The sequence below is a fragment of the Poecilia reticulata genome, chromosome 4 (genome assembly GCF_904066995.2).
Source record: "Poecilia reticulata chromosome 4, P_reticulata-male-v2, whole genome shotgun sequence".
Classification (NCBI taxonomy): Eukaryota; Metazoa; Chordata; class Actinopteri; order Cyprinodontiformes; family Poeciliidae; genus Poecilia; species Poecilia reticulata.
The window spans coordinates 20989936-21004803 of NC_088833.1; the positions used below are offsets into that span (position 1 = coordinate 20989936).

At 38.2% G+C, this 14868-nt stretch overlaps 1 protein-coding gene across 1 annotated transcript in view; it reads left to right on the forward strand.

Annotated features, from left to right (window-relative positions):
- The window catches only part of notch2 (notch receptor 2), a 50462-nt gene that overhangs the window by 25793 nt on the left and 9801 nt on the right, over window positions 1-14868 (forward strand). Inside the window, 19 exon segments of the mRNA XM_008407101.3 lie at window positions 2787-3061; window positions 4243-4450; window positions 4578-4711; window positions 5100-5222; window positions 5685-5918; window positions 7029-7184; window positions 7292-7477; window positions 8071-8184; window positions 8296-8409; window positions 8496-8729; window positions 10032-10142; window positions 10250-10442; window positions 11722-11867; window positions 12054-12167; window positions 12290-12409; window positions 12498-12650; window positions 13834-14062; window positions 14210-14411; window positions 14693-14846. Of these exon segments, the coding sequence (XP_008405323.2) occupies window positions 2787-3061; window positions 4243-4450; window positions 4578-4711; window positions 5100-5222; window positions 5685-5918; window positions 7029-7184; window positions 7292-7477; window positions 8071-8184; window positions 8296-8409; window positions 8496-8729; window positions 10032-10142; window positions 10250-10442; window positions 11722-11867; window positions 12054-12167; window positions 12290-12409; window positions 12498-12650; window positions 13834-14062; window positions 14210-14411; window positions 14693-14846 (3200 nt within the window).

A 14868-nucleotide genomic window follows, 5' to 3' on the forward strand; every position in this document is an offset into this window, starting at 1 on the left:
CCAGTAAACCTCAGACACACAGTTTGATGCGCTCCTGGCCGATGAAGTAAGAGTGACCTTCATGGGGAGATTGGAAGAGCTGTCTGAGGCGTTCGTAAGGAAGATTGTAGCAGCTTATGTCAACATAGTTGGACCTGAACAACCAGTAAAGCTCAAACAATACAGCAGACTCTTACTATTGTTGACATGAAAGTACATGTCTGTAGAATCTGAAAAACTCACATTTGACTTTTTCATACAGACATGTCTGGCAGAGAATTTGGTCAGCATAAAATCTACCTTTAAAATCTACGTTGTATTGGAGGGTTTCTGAAGAAATTGTGAGACCATCTGTCAAAAAGCTAAAAAGAAAAAAGCTGGAGCAGAAGTGAACCCTGCAACATGTCCTAATTTATACTAGTGACCCCATCAAGAACCGGCTGAAAAGTAAGAAACTGAAAGCCAAAGCCAGATGTGGCACCGGGGCCTTGACCAATGTCAGAGACTCGTAGATGGAATTGATTTCAGCCAATGGGGGAAACACTAGCTATCAGGGCATTGAGGGTTTGTTGATGCCTTGTATAATGGATGAAAATAATATTTAATGAGGTGTGACATTTTTCCACATGGTTGTGTTTTTCCTAACATTTTAACTGTTTTATCCAAACACTTAGAGTGTTTTCTTCAGAGAAATTTTATTTTTATTACAATTGTAAGTTTTTTTTTGCAGCTATTCCTAAGAACGTCATTCTTAATCTGCCAGGAATGTACTTACAATTCTCTTATGAGTGAACGCACTCGCATAACTGCTGTCTAGTTTAACTGCTAATAACTTGTGAGAGATAATTAATTAAAAACGATCCGATTACTGTCTTTCTGATTTATCTGTGCATTCATGCATAAAGAGACTGAAAAGCATCAAAATAAGCATATAGGGTTGTACTTTTTTATTTATTTATTTATTTTTAGGTCTGTTTATGTGTCTGTTTGTGCCTTTCATCTATAAACAGGCTCCTTTAGACTGGGACTTTAGTGTCAGATGTTTGTTGTTGTGAAGATTTTTCTGGTGACTCACACATGGTACCAGGCAGAAGCTTCTAGGATGTGATCGATCTGTGGGCCTTTGGTTTGACGTGATTCATAGCTCCCCTCCTTTCTCATGCGCCTACAACCTAATAGCTTCAAGCTGCTTCGGGGTGGAGCAGCAATTTCTAACTATAAGTTAAGTGTGAGATTGAATTTCACACAATTCTCTTCTCCACTACCTCATTTAAACGTTATACTGCTGTTTTTGGCTTCTCTTCATTATTATTATTATTATTATTATTATTATTATTATTATTATTTGTTTGTTTTTTTACATTTTATTAACCTGCTTATTTGTAAAATGATTTAATTATACAATATTTAATATTAGTGTGTCCTTGTGTACATGTGCGTGTTAGTTCCTGCGATGTGTATGTCTGCTCTTTATTGTATTACCTCAGCTCCTCAAGGGAGGAAAGTTTAGAGGCCTCAGAAAGAGGCAGCAGGTCGCGCTGTCGCCCACGGTCCCCAGACAGCGTGTCTGCCATGTGCCACTGCCGACACAAAGATGACGAATCTATGCAGCACGCACAGGAAACTACCTGACTACTGACATTTTTGTCACTTACAGTGTATTATCTATGCCCAAAAACAGCCTCGCATAGAGAAGTGATGAGTGAGAGTGGGGAGTGGGAGTAGCTGTGAAAAAACAGAGGAATAGAAAGTCACAAAGGGAACATTGTCTCGGATAAGATCCCTGGTGGACACGTTGTGCAATATTATAAATGTCTCCAAGCTGCCCTGCATGTGGATGAATCACATTACTGAAAAAGAGCAAAATCGAACCAAAAAGGATGATGAGTGTGATTTTGTAAGCTGTAATGAGTAAAAGGGAACATTTTTTTTAGGTTGAGCAAAATACGTCGTAATGAGAAATTTGCTATGAAGTGTTTATGTTGGGATTTATGCTGCGGCCCGATCACTCTTCGGAAATGTCTTCTTGCTTTTGTTTATAGTTTCTGCCAGGCACATACAACAACTTCCATATAACCTTACTCCACATCCTTCTGCTTTTCAACTTCTCCTTGTCATCAATGACCTAGATTTAACCCTTTCACAGAACCGAAAGGGTTGAAGCCCCTCTTAGTTTCTCTAAGAGGGCCTTTTGGTGCAACAGCTCTGGGCTCAAAACACTACCTGTTGCAATTTTTGGGTTAGGGAATCTATGCCAGTCAGCTTCTCTGAATTAATGTTATGTAGCAAAACACAAACCACTAAAACGAACATAAGAAGACTTTTAATAAGTAAAATCAATTACCCCTTAAATATTTGAACTAACTGAGCACCACTTTCTTTCTAACTCTCCTAGAGGGATGTGGTTCCCCACATACTGCTCTTTAGGCCACTTTATAGCAGCAGAGAGTAATTAGACACAAGTATTCACTGGTGCTCTTTGATGTGTGTTTTAGAACAGGATTTATTTTGCAGATGATACTTGCAGCATTTGGCAGCAGCTGTCTGATGTGGTGTACTACATCCACCTCACTGAAACTCACTCTTGTTTTGTCTGTTTGCGTCTCTTTAAAGCACAGACACACACACACACACACGCATACACGCACACACACACACATACACACACACACACACACAATTGTCTGCTTCTTCAATTCATGCTTTCTTGTTGCATTGTCTGCACTGAGTGCTGGTTAGCTTTAATTCCTTTGTGATTTTGTCCGTTTGATCAATAATTTCTATGTTTTTTTTCTCTGTGTATACAGGTGTGCTCCTGGTTTTTTGGGAGAGTACTGTCAACACAAGGACCCTTGTCAACCAGGATACTGCCTGAATGGGGGGAACTGTTCTGTGTCCATGTCAGCTGGGGTTCCTGTTCCCGGTAGCGCCATCTGCACCTGTCCTCTCGGCTACGCCGGACAGCACTGCCAAACTCCCCAAAACTCCACGTGTTATCCAAACAACCCATGTTCCAACAAAGGGGTCTGTACCCTGCTGTCCCTTGTCAAGTACAAGTGCGAGTGCACCAGAGGATGGACAGGTGAGATGATGTTTAATCAGCTCTTTCATCCCAGAATTATTTGATACAAGGAAAGATAACCCTGGTGTCTGTTTTTGTTTTTGTTGCTTCTGGAGCTTTAATTCTGGATTAATGGTTTTTAACTTGCTGACAGTGGCATTGCTCTCTTCATAAGGATAACTTCCCTAAATTGTTTCAGCTGTGCTTTTTTTTGGCAGTGTCACAAGAAGAAGGGAGTTTATGAAGTGAAAAATGGCTTTATTAGCAAAGATTCAGTTTAGGAAATTCCATCAAACATTTTGAAACTGCTCTGATTGCCTAATCTATTGCATTTTTCCCCTTTAGTGTCACACTGTTGAGTCATCTCTACACTTAATATCTGGCTGAAAAAATCTGACTTTCTTTTGTGTTAGGCCCCATGAAAGCACACATTCTCACAATTTGCCCATCTTCACCACTTTCACCCACCTATTACCTCAATACAAAGTTACTGAGAAATCTAGAACATACTAATGGGTATAAATTAGTCATGGACCATGGGTGATTCTATGACAGCCTTTTGTAAAAGTACCACAATACATTTAAAACTTTCACATCGAACAAAAATATAATTACTCCCACTGCTGCTGTAACAATATGACATAAAGTTATAGCTGTAATAATTAACTTAACAGTATATAGTAAATAAACATTTATTGTTGTTTAGAATTCTCCAGCAAAATTGGAGAATTCAATATTGAATAAATTCGAGCCAACTTTTGTTGTAATTTTCAAATAAACATGTTTGTTGTGCAGAAAATTTTAACTTTTTGGTGTTCTGCTTTTTATAGAGCAGCACAAGTCTAACAATGAGACATTGCCTCTTAATTAATGGGCTATTTACTCAGGTAGCCAGCACTTTCCCATCTATCTATTTGAAAATGAATTTAATGAGAGCAGAGGTGTTATGCAAAATCGACTTTTTGAGATTTACATAATCTTAAAATGTTATTCCCCCTCATCAAAGACATAACTAAAGTGTTGCTTTGACACATTTTAAAACAACTGAAGGTAACATAATTATGTGACTGTGCCATAAAATGGCATTATGTGCCTGGAAAATACATAATACTGCAGGTTTGATATCTAACCCCTCGACATCTGTGCAGAAGCCAACATCTGCTAAAACACCGACTTTAAGCGCTTTGTTCCCCGATTCCCAGGTCCACGCTGTGAGCATGAGGACAGCTGTCTCTCCAGTCCCTGTGCCAACGGAGGAAGGTGCAGCTCTCTGCCTGGTGGCAGCTACACCTGTTCCTGTCTTCCCGGCTATCAAGGCCCTCGCTGCCTTAATGACACAAATGAATGTGCAGACACACCCTCTCCCTGCCAGAATGAAGGCGAGTGTGTCAACACCCCTGGCTCTTACAAGTGAGTATCCAGTGATTACGTGAAAAACGTCGCTACTTCCACATGTTTTTTCTTGAAGGAACAGCAGACAGTTTATGCTGAGTTTGAAGGAGTTGATTGAGTGAAGTGAGCTCTGCTTTTGCTACAGGTGTGTCTGTAAGCCAGGCTTCACGGGCCTCCACTGTGAGAGTTCATACATCCCTTGCTCGCCTTCGCCATGTCTAAACGGAGGCACCTGCCACCAGACCTCTGAAACCACCTACTCATGCCACTGCCTTCCAGGTAGGACCATTAAGCTTGCATCCTAACACACCTGCCACCACACTCTTATTGAGATGCAAACATTGGAAGAAAAAAACTAAAGCCTGTTACACTATAGTTGGTATTTAGGAAAAAATAACAGTCACATTTTAATTTTTTAATTGTTACTCTGTGCTGTTTGCAGTGCAAACAGTTTGATCTTGATCTTTGTTGTATTAACCACATAGCAGCTTGTTACATTTAGCTTGTAGAAACAGCAAACACACTCCTGTACTGTTTATACTGCACCAGGACATACTTTATTCTAATATCAATATTCAAAACAGTTGTTTGTATGTCTTCATGGACACACCATTGAATCGATGTGCGCCATATTTTGACAGATGTCTCTGTATTTTATTGATTCCAGGTTTTAATGGAACTAACTGTGAGAACAACATTGACGACTGTCCTGGCCATCAGTGTGCCAATGGAGGAACATGCATAGATGGAGTCAATACCTACAACTGTCAGTGTCCTCCAGAGTGGACTGGTAAGACAGTCGTATCTTTATCTGTAGTTAGGATTAAAATAATCCCATTTTTAGATCTGGACATGTCCTTTTGGGCTCATGGCTTTAAATATTTATTTAAAACTATACATTTGTAGTAATTTAAAATATCTGTATAAATATATTCTGAATGAAATATGTCCTCTGTTGGTAAAAAAAAAAGAAATATATATATTTATATATCTGAATCTGTTTTGAAGTGTCTGTCATGAGTTTCAAACCAGCCTGCAGAAACACAATCGAAGGAATAAGTATCTAAAAGAAAGCTGGACACTGTGAGAAAGTTAAATTATTATATATTTTCAATCTCTGTCCAAAGTGACTTCCTTGTGGAAGTGGGTTATGCTGTTTCACCAGAAATCGACCTGCCTCAGTTATGATGAAAGCTGGTACCCAGAGTGCTATTTTAACACGTCTTCTTCTGTGTTCATTTCCCATCCACAGGTCAGCATTGCACAGAGGATGTGGACGAGTGTCGGCTGCAGCCAAATACTTGCCAGAATGGCGGTACATGTAGCAACTTGATCGGCGGCTACGTCTGCGTGTGCGTCAACGGCTGGAGCGGCCCCGACTGCTCGGAGAACATCGATGACTGCGCGACAGCCGCATGCAGCCTGGGCTCCACTTGTATCGACCGTGTTGCGTCTTTTATCTGTGTCTGTCCACAAGGAAAGACAGGTGCGCTTCTATATTAAGAAGACTGTGAAAAAAATACTTTTTGGAAAAAATACTTTTTCTGTCACTTCAACTTGATACTGATTTTTTATTTTTTTTTATTTTTCTTGGAGATATTATTGAAATAGTGTTCCTGTCTACTTAGTTGAACCAATAAACCAAGTTATTGGTTTATTGGTTCAATAAACCAATAACCAATAACAATAAACCAAGTTATTGGTTTATTGTTACTAATTTAGAAAACTGATGACACTGCTTTGAAATTAGGCATGGACCTGTAAAAAATATCAAAAGTATCTCTATATGATGTATAACATGAGCTGCATTCTTCTATTTAAAACAGAAAATAAATTCTCCTCTTGCATCTAAAATAGTGTGAAATATTTGTTATTACAGTTAAAATGTTATTACAGTTAAAATGTATTTAATATTTTATTATTGATTTAGGCTTATCCAAAATGACTAAATATTGTGCTCTGTTTTACTGTTCCCTCTTTATTGAGGAACAGAAGTTTGAGAAGGCAATGTTAGTAAAGTAATTAAGTATGTAAACTTTATTTACATAGAAACTTTTGCAGGTCCAAAACAGCAGCGTGCTTTACAATAGTAACAAGCATAAAAACAAAAACGCAGAAGCTAAAGCCTAAAAGATAAATCAACATACTATATACTTTGTTAGGTCCTGCAGTCGGTTGCTTAGCAGACCTTTAGAGTCATAGATTGCACTCTTATAGTTCTCACCCCATGACTGCCTCTGTCTTTCTTTCAAAATTTGTCCTTCTGTAATCAAGTCATAAGCCTTGTTTCAGTCAGATCAGATGCATCACTACAAAACCTTGTGTGATAAGCTTGATACTGGCGGCCAAACCATGCCAAATAGAGAAATTACATAACACAGTGTATGCTTTCATCTTTCTGATCTTAACTGATGGCTAATTCTTTTGGAGCTTGACCTTAAAAATAATGCCGGATGTTTCTGTGTAAAAGCCCCATTAAAGCACAGGCAGGAGTTTCAGCAGTCGTTTCAAAAGTTTTGTTGCTGTTTTTTTTTTTTTTCTTCACATGGGAATCGACAATTTTTACTAAATGTTTCTAACATGTTGTTTTTGTCAGGTTTGCTCTGCCATAGAGACGACGCCTGCATCAGTAACCCCTGCAGAGAGGGCTCACATTGCGACACCAACCCCATCACTGGGATGTTTAACTGTAACTGTCCACCGGGATATGTAGGCAACACCTGCAACAAAGACAGAGATGAATGCAGCATTGGTGAGACAGCGTCTGGAAATATTTTCCTGCTTAGCTTTCTGCTCTTTATTTTTTTTTGTGTGTGTGTTTTTAATTGTTTTTTTGTTTTTTTTTTCTTTCATTAACAGGTCCCAACCCATGCGAGCATGGCGGTCAGTGTGTGAACACTGATGGCTCCTTCACTTGCAACTGTGTCAAAGGTTACTCTGGGCCTCGGTGTGAACAAGATGTCAATGAATGTGCCTCCAACCCCTGCCTGAATGATGGCACATGTCTGGATCGCATCGGGGAATACACCTGCATCTGCATGCCTGGTAACTTTTTAAGAAGCTGAAAATTACCACAAAAAGAAACCTTAAATGACGCTTTTTCAAGTAGTCAGTCTTTGTTTTTGTTTGTTAGTAATAAAGCAAGGCAACTTTATTTATGCTACGCCTTTCATAGATAAAATCACGGGGTGGTTTATTGAGATTGCGATGTGGGCTTAAGACAGTAAGAACGACTGATAAAAACAAGAAGTAGAACATTTAACTAAAAGCTTTGTCCGAATAAAAGTGTCCTAAGTTAATTTTATAGGAATCAATAAAATCGGCAACATGGTCTGTCTGACTTCAACAAACTTCAAAATATGTTTTGAAATGTCTGGATGATTTCTAAGCAACAATATGAAAACGCTTTAAAACAACACATCATAAGTCTGCCAAGTACTTTTAACTTAAATTAGTAAACGCAATGAAACCACTTTCATTTTGTTTGGAAAAGTAAAGTGATGCAGGTGGAATGGTTCATTTAAAAAGAACTGAGGAAAAAAATAATCAAAAAGTGTTTTTGTGCCTATTTTTGAGCCAGCTTGATGTAAATCCACTCACATAATTATTATTATTTTTGCTTCCCCTAATACCTACAGGATTTGAGGGGACTCATTGTGAGATTGACGTGAATGAGTGTTTGAGCTCTCCCTGTCTGAACCAGGGTAAATGTGTGGACCAGGTCAGCCGTTTCGTTTGCCAGTGCCCAGCAGGTCAGTTTGGCACAAACCTGTTTTCACCTATTTCTCTGACAGATCCAAGTCTTCTAGAATTTGCTTAGTACATTGCTTACTTCAGCTTGTTTTTCTATAAAATGTCCTCAGGATTCAGCGGAGATATGTGCCAAATAGACATCGATGAGTGCTCCAGTACGCCTTGTTTGAATGGAGCCAAGTGTATCGATCGACCAAATGGATATGATTGTGAATGTGCAGAAGGTGAAGGCAAATACCACGTTTGGCTTCAGCTGAAACAACATTTTAATTCCTTGTGTCTTCAGTTTAACAAGAACTTTTCTTCATAGGCTTCGCTGGCCTGCTTTGTGAGGAGAACATCAATGACTGCGATCCACCACCTTGTCATCACGGTGTGTGTAAGGATGTCATTGCCACCTTCTCTTGTGAGTGCTACCCTGGCTACACAGGCTCCATCTGCAACATCCAGGTCCAGGAGTGCCTCAGCAACCCGTGCCAAAATCGAGGGCGCTGCATTGACTTGGTTGATGCATACCAGTGTATCTGTCCATCAGGAACCTCGGGTAAGTGATTGGCCCATTTCAACAGTTACCGAATATCTTGTTTTTGTTAGAAAAAGCGATCTTTATTTATTCAGAATCCGCTTTATTCCCCAAGTTGGTGCATACAAATGAGAAATTAGATTTTGACTTCCACTTTTTCCTCAGTGAAGACATTTTAGATATGAATATATGAAAAGTGATTTTGTGTACATACAGTGTTTTTACAAAAGGGGAAGACACGGTTGGATTAGTGTGAATATGCATGGGATCTGTCTGGGCACTTTTCACTGTTAATTGTTTATCAGAGAAATGTTTGGGGATTTTTTTTTCAATTACTTACATGCTTTGAAAACCAATGGAAATGCATATTCTGATTGATTAATGTTTAATACTTTAAGTATTGGTTAGTTTTTATGGCTCTAAATTTTTTATAGTTGGCATTTAAGTAAGGCTTGTAGTTAATATAGTATTACATTTTCTTGTTAAAATTGAGATTTTTTATTTACCCAAATCCACACCAAATCCTTGATTATCTTTATAGTAGTAAGAGTTGTAATTAGATGCTTTGAGTCATCTTTGTTAGAAATAAGCTAGAAGAATTTAGTGGATTATTAATCCTTAAGCATAGAAAACACTGATGAAAGTCCTATTGCCACTAAGTATATAATATCTTTCTTTCCATTTAAAGCTCACATGCACAAATTCATTTCATGCATTCTATCTTGAACAGTTTAATGGAGAACTTTGTTGAATGCTAACTTGGTGAAAATGTGTTCCCAATTTGTTGTTGGAGAACTCAGAACTTTGTGGTGCATTTTGGATGTTTAGAAATTTAAATGCCTGTTGCTTGAAACAAGTGCCACCAATGTAAAAGCTGTGTGGATTATTGGGTTCAGTACCACCCTTAAAACTGGTACTGTTTTCACTAAGCCTAGTGTCAGGTCACCCTATTAGATTTTATGCTCCACTTCCTCTCCTCTGCTGCACCTTCCCCTTCTTTCTCTATCCCATTTCTCACTTCACCTTTAGTAAGCATTTTAATAATGTTAAGCACTTATGTTGTGCTTGCAACATTCCTGTGTGCTACTTAGTCTGTCTCAGTTCTCCTTTTATAAGGTCTTGCTATATGTGCTTTACTTTGAGTCCAACGCCCCCTAGTGTTGTAACCTTAGATAAAGTCTGTTTTCCACAGTAAGGTTTTTAGTGTTCTAACTCCAACCCTTATTCAAGTTGGTCATCAGCCAATCAACATGAAGCTTTTGCAGTAACAGCAGTAATGTATTAGTTAAACTGTCCTCATCTCTTCATTGCTTTCCTCTTCAGGTGTGAACTGTGAGATCAATGAGAATGACTGTGCCAGCAACCCTTGTAAGCACGGAGAGTGCCAAGATGGCATCAATGAGTACAAATGTGTGTGTTCCCCTGGATACACAGGTATGTGCTTTAGTGAGTAAAATCACTAATAATGATCAATTTAGCTTTAGTCCGAGTGTGCTAATGAACGTTTCAATGTGGCGTACACCTGAAAAACTCATCAACAGGAGATCAGTGTGACGTCAACATCAACGAGTGTAACTCAAACCCTTGCATGAGTGGGGGAACCTGTGTGGACATAGTGAATGGCTTCCAGTGCCTGTGCCCACCCGGCACCTACGGCCCGCTGTGCCTTTCAGGAACTGATCACTGTGCTTCCCAGCCTTGTGTTCAAGGAGATTGCATCGAGCAGCAACATGGGTAGGCAAAACCACTGATTTTTTGCGTACAGCTAAATATTAATTTAGCTGTACGCTAAATTAATATTTACTTTCTGCTTGTTGATAAATTTGCCCTTTGGAAATTATGTCTGAAAGTAATGATTGATTGACAGCAGAAATAAGAATAAATTTAAATAAACCTTTTTAAATATTAAATACAACACCCTGAACATTTATTGACTCTACTCCTCACAATGAAATGAAGAGGCAGATTCAGGTTATTTTATCCAAGTGCATCCAGTTGCCATCTGAAGTTAAGTAAGTGGTGAATAGTCCTCCTGTAGGAATTAGACCAGAGACTCTAGTTAGTTTATTAGTCACTCTTTAGCTTATATTTTAGAAACTGTAGAGTATTCACTATTTAGATGCAGAGAGACTCTGATTATTGCAATCCAGAAAAGGAATTAGAACGAACTTAGAATCCAGAAAAATTCTTCCAGAACAGGAACATTTAGTTTTTATTATTACTTAGTGAGTGTGAAGTACTTATTACTTTTACAAATTTAGAGCATAATTAGAAAGTCCGGAGAATACTTACTTATACTTATCTACCAACCCTGAATAGGAGTATCTAGTTTATCTAGTTTATTTACTTTAAATCAACATTAGATTAGTTTTCTTCTTTTGCTCTTTCCTTTGGTTTGCTATTTTGTTGTATTTCCTTTTTATTCCTGTAAAGCACTTTGTATTGCCTTGTTGCTGAAAATGTGCTATATAAATAAAATTACCTTTACCTGTAATCTGGTCATTTTTATTGCATTATTAAGTTGCTTATTCTATTCTTAATTTACTGTCTGTTATTGTAAAAACCAACGTCGACAGTGATTTTCTGACATTTTCTGAAGTTCTGCTCATCTTGTTGGTTGTTCTTGCAAACAAAAACACCTTGTAAAAACATATTTATAAATTTCAAATGAATCTCATCATTATTTGTCATTAAATGAAAGACTTAAAATTAAAAAGTAAGGACATGGCTGTCTTGACTGGACATGACGAGGGTAAAGAGACTTGAACAATGAGACTGTCCCACCAGTCTGTTAGCTACCATCAGATGTTTTGATTGTACCTTTACGTGTTATTGATTCAAATGTAAATAGCAATTTTTTCTTAAACTTTCAATATTTTCCACACGTTTGCATTTTTACATTAAACTGACTTTACATTCGCACATGGTAATCAGACTAATAGCTAAGGAAACAGATAACTGATGCCTTTAACTGACTTCACAGTCTGAATTATTGGTTTTTCCTGTCATCAAGGTACCGATGTGAGTGTAAGCCCGGTTGGGTCGGGCAACACTGTGAGCAGCAGAAGAACGAGTGTCTGCCGAATCCATGCTTAAATGGGGCCATCTGCCAGGATCTGCTCAATGGCTACGCCTGTCATTGCAAACCAGGATTCAGAGGTAGAGCTATACATTAGGCAAATTTTACTTCCCTGGAACCTGGGAATGATGTTCCCATTAACCAGAGTGTATTTCAGGAGAGCCAGTGAAGGCTTTATAAAGCAGTCGTTGGATGAAAGCGTTCTTCTAAAAAGGTGACTTCAGGGAGATGTGAAAACTAAGCAGAATTATTTCTCGCCTCGTTAGGGGTCAACTGTGAGAAGAATGTAGACGAGTGCGCATCAGGGCCATGTCTGAACCACGGCATTTGTAAAGATGGAATCAACAGTTACACTTGTCAGTGTAATCCTCCATTCACAGGTTAGAAATGTTACATTTACATCACCATGTAAATCCAAGCTCCATCAGAAGCAAATGGCCGCAGCTTGAGCTTTATTATTGTGTGAAAAGTGTTTGATTGTACATATTTTGTGCCACAACAGGAAAACACTGTGAGGTGGAGCAGGTTCCCTGTGCCTCCCATCCATGTGAGAGGGGAGGGGTTTGCCTCCCGTCTCAAGATTACACCTCTTACACTTGCCGATGTCGACCTGGCTGGCAAGGTACCTGTCTGAGACAGACATGTGATGTGGTGCGGTGCACAACATAAATGCTGCTGGCTTTGCTAACAGACTTTATTTATATAAATAGGAAAACGCTGCAATGAAGACGTGAACGAATGCATGAAGAGCCCCTGCCTGAACGGTGGCCGCTGCATTAACACCCCAGGAAGCTACGTGTGTCAATGTCAACGTGGATACAGCGGACACAACTGTCAGATAAACGTAGACGACTGCTCGCCAAGTGAGTTTCACTCAAGCTAATGTATTCCCCTCATTTGCACATTTACCTACATAAAACCCGTACTGGTAATTTCTCTTTTTTTAATGTTGTGTGCATAAAAGTGAAGCAAGAGCCTCATACACATGGGATGAAAAATGACATTTAAATTCTAAGAAAGAGGACAAAGGATTTAGGATTCCAAAAAAGTGTTGTAAACATTATTGATATTTGTGTCACTTTAAACAGACCTTCAAAACTATGTGAATCTAAACAACACATTTTTATTTAACAACATTTAACATCATACTTGTGAATGTTTTAATCCTTTAAGGTGCTTTGTTTACTATACTACAAAGTTGCTTCTAGGAAAAATAATACTATAAAAATCTATAAATTTGTTTTCCTTAAGTATTTGCTTATTTTTAATTATTAAATCCGGAGATGGATGAGTGATTAGGAGGACCATTAATTCTGATTGATAATTTTCTTTCTCTGCAGTGTCAGATTGGGACAAAACTAATGTAAAAGTAAGAATATTGTGTAAAAATATTGTCTTTTAAGTCTATTCTTCCCTAATATAATCATATTTATAATTTATCTGTTCACTTAAAAGAAAACAACAGAAGCAAAGCAATGATCATGGATCAATGATTGGCAGCCACATTGATTATGATGACTTTTATCCAGCAGCGAAAGATTTAAAAAACACTCACCTGAGTCCCTATGGTCTGACATTTTTCTGCTTTAAACAAATTAGTCTTTTAAAACTACTTCAGCCTGAAATATACATATCAAATACACACATATTTTCTGGTAAATGTCACCATTAATTTACCAACATTAATGGTGACATTTATTTTAGTAGAAATGCACCCTTGTAGGAAAAGTGTAACATTTCAATGTTTTTTTTTCATGTTCTAAGCTATTTTAGGTTATTTTTTATTAATTTAGACAATAGTTCTAAATATAACAAAATATTCTTTTTATATTAATATTTTTAGATATTTTTAAGTATTAAAAATATGAATATTTTTAAACGGTCTTCCAGTTTTAAGCAATAACCTTTTAATACAGCAAAAGTAGCATAGAGATATTGCTGGCGTTTCTGAAGGGGTAATTAAAGACTGAAGTGAATTCTAAATTGCATCTAAATGATCATTTTTGTCATAAATCACCTCTATTTCCCTAATTCTGCCCTGACTAGACCCGTGCCTGAATGGAGGCCAGTGTGTGGACAAAGTGGCAAGTTTCTCCTGTGATTGTCGCGCGGGTTTTGAAGGGGATCGCTGTGAGACTGATGTGAATGAGTGCGCCAGCGAACCCTGCAGGAACGGAGGCGTCTGCCACGACTACGTGAACAGCTTTGTGTGCAGGTGCCAACAGGGCTTCAATGGCATCCAGTGTCAACACAACATTCTTGAATGCACAGAGAGGTGAGCCAGTTGATCGACTTTTTATCCATACAAAAGGGATGTTACGATAGAGAAGAAATATTCTGCTGTCAATCCTTAAACAGACATTGAATTTACATCAAATTCATATTTAAGAAAACTTTACTTTCCTGTTATTTTTCTCTCCAGCTCCTGCCTCAATAACGGAACTTGCATTGATGACATTAACACTTTTTCCTGCCGTTGCCGACATGGTTTTTACGGAACGTTCTGTGAGTTTGAGCACAACGAATGTGATTCTCAGCCCTGTAAAAATGGAGGCACTTGCACAGACGGCCTGGGGACTTACCGCTGCACCTGTCCTGTGGGATACAGCGGACAGAACTGTCAGGTAAAGTGCTTTGTTTGAAAATGAGGTGTTGCAAAAACTTTAGCTTCAGTGCTGAGAATAACAAAACAAAAATGTTGAATTTAAAATATTGCAGTGATGGTTAGGGTGTACTTTAAGAAATGTTCAGTTTTTGTTTGGATGATGAATCAACTGATATTTTTTCAGTTATAAAGGGATGACTACTTTTTTCCAAAATATTCTATGTCTGGGTATTTTTTGTTTTACCTTGTGCTGTCATCTTTACATTTAAAATACTTTTTATTATGTTTTTTTTTCTGCAGAACTATGCAAACTTGTGCAACCAGGTGAAATGTAAGAACGGTGGCACCTGCTCTCAGACAGCTACATCCTGGACCTGCCGCTGTCAGATGGGGTGGACAGGACTTTACTGCGATGTCCCCAACATGTCCTGTCAGGACTATGCTGCCAGGAGCGGTGAGGGATTATTTCAGTTTCA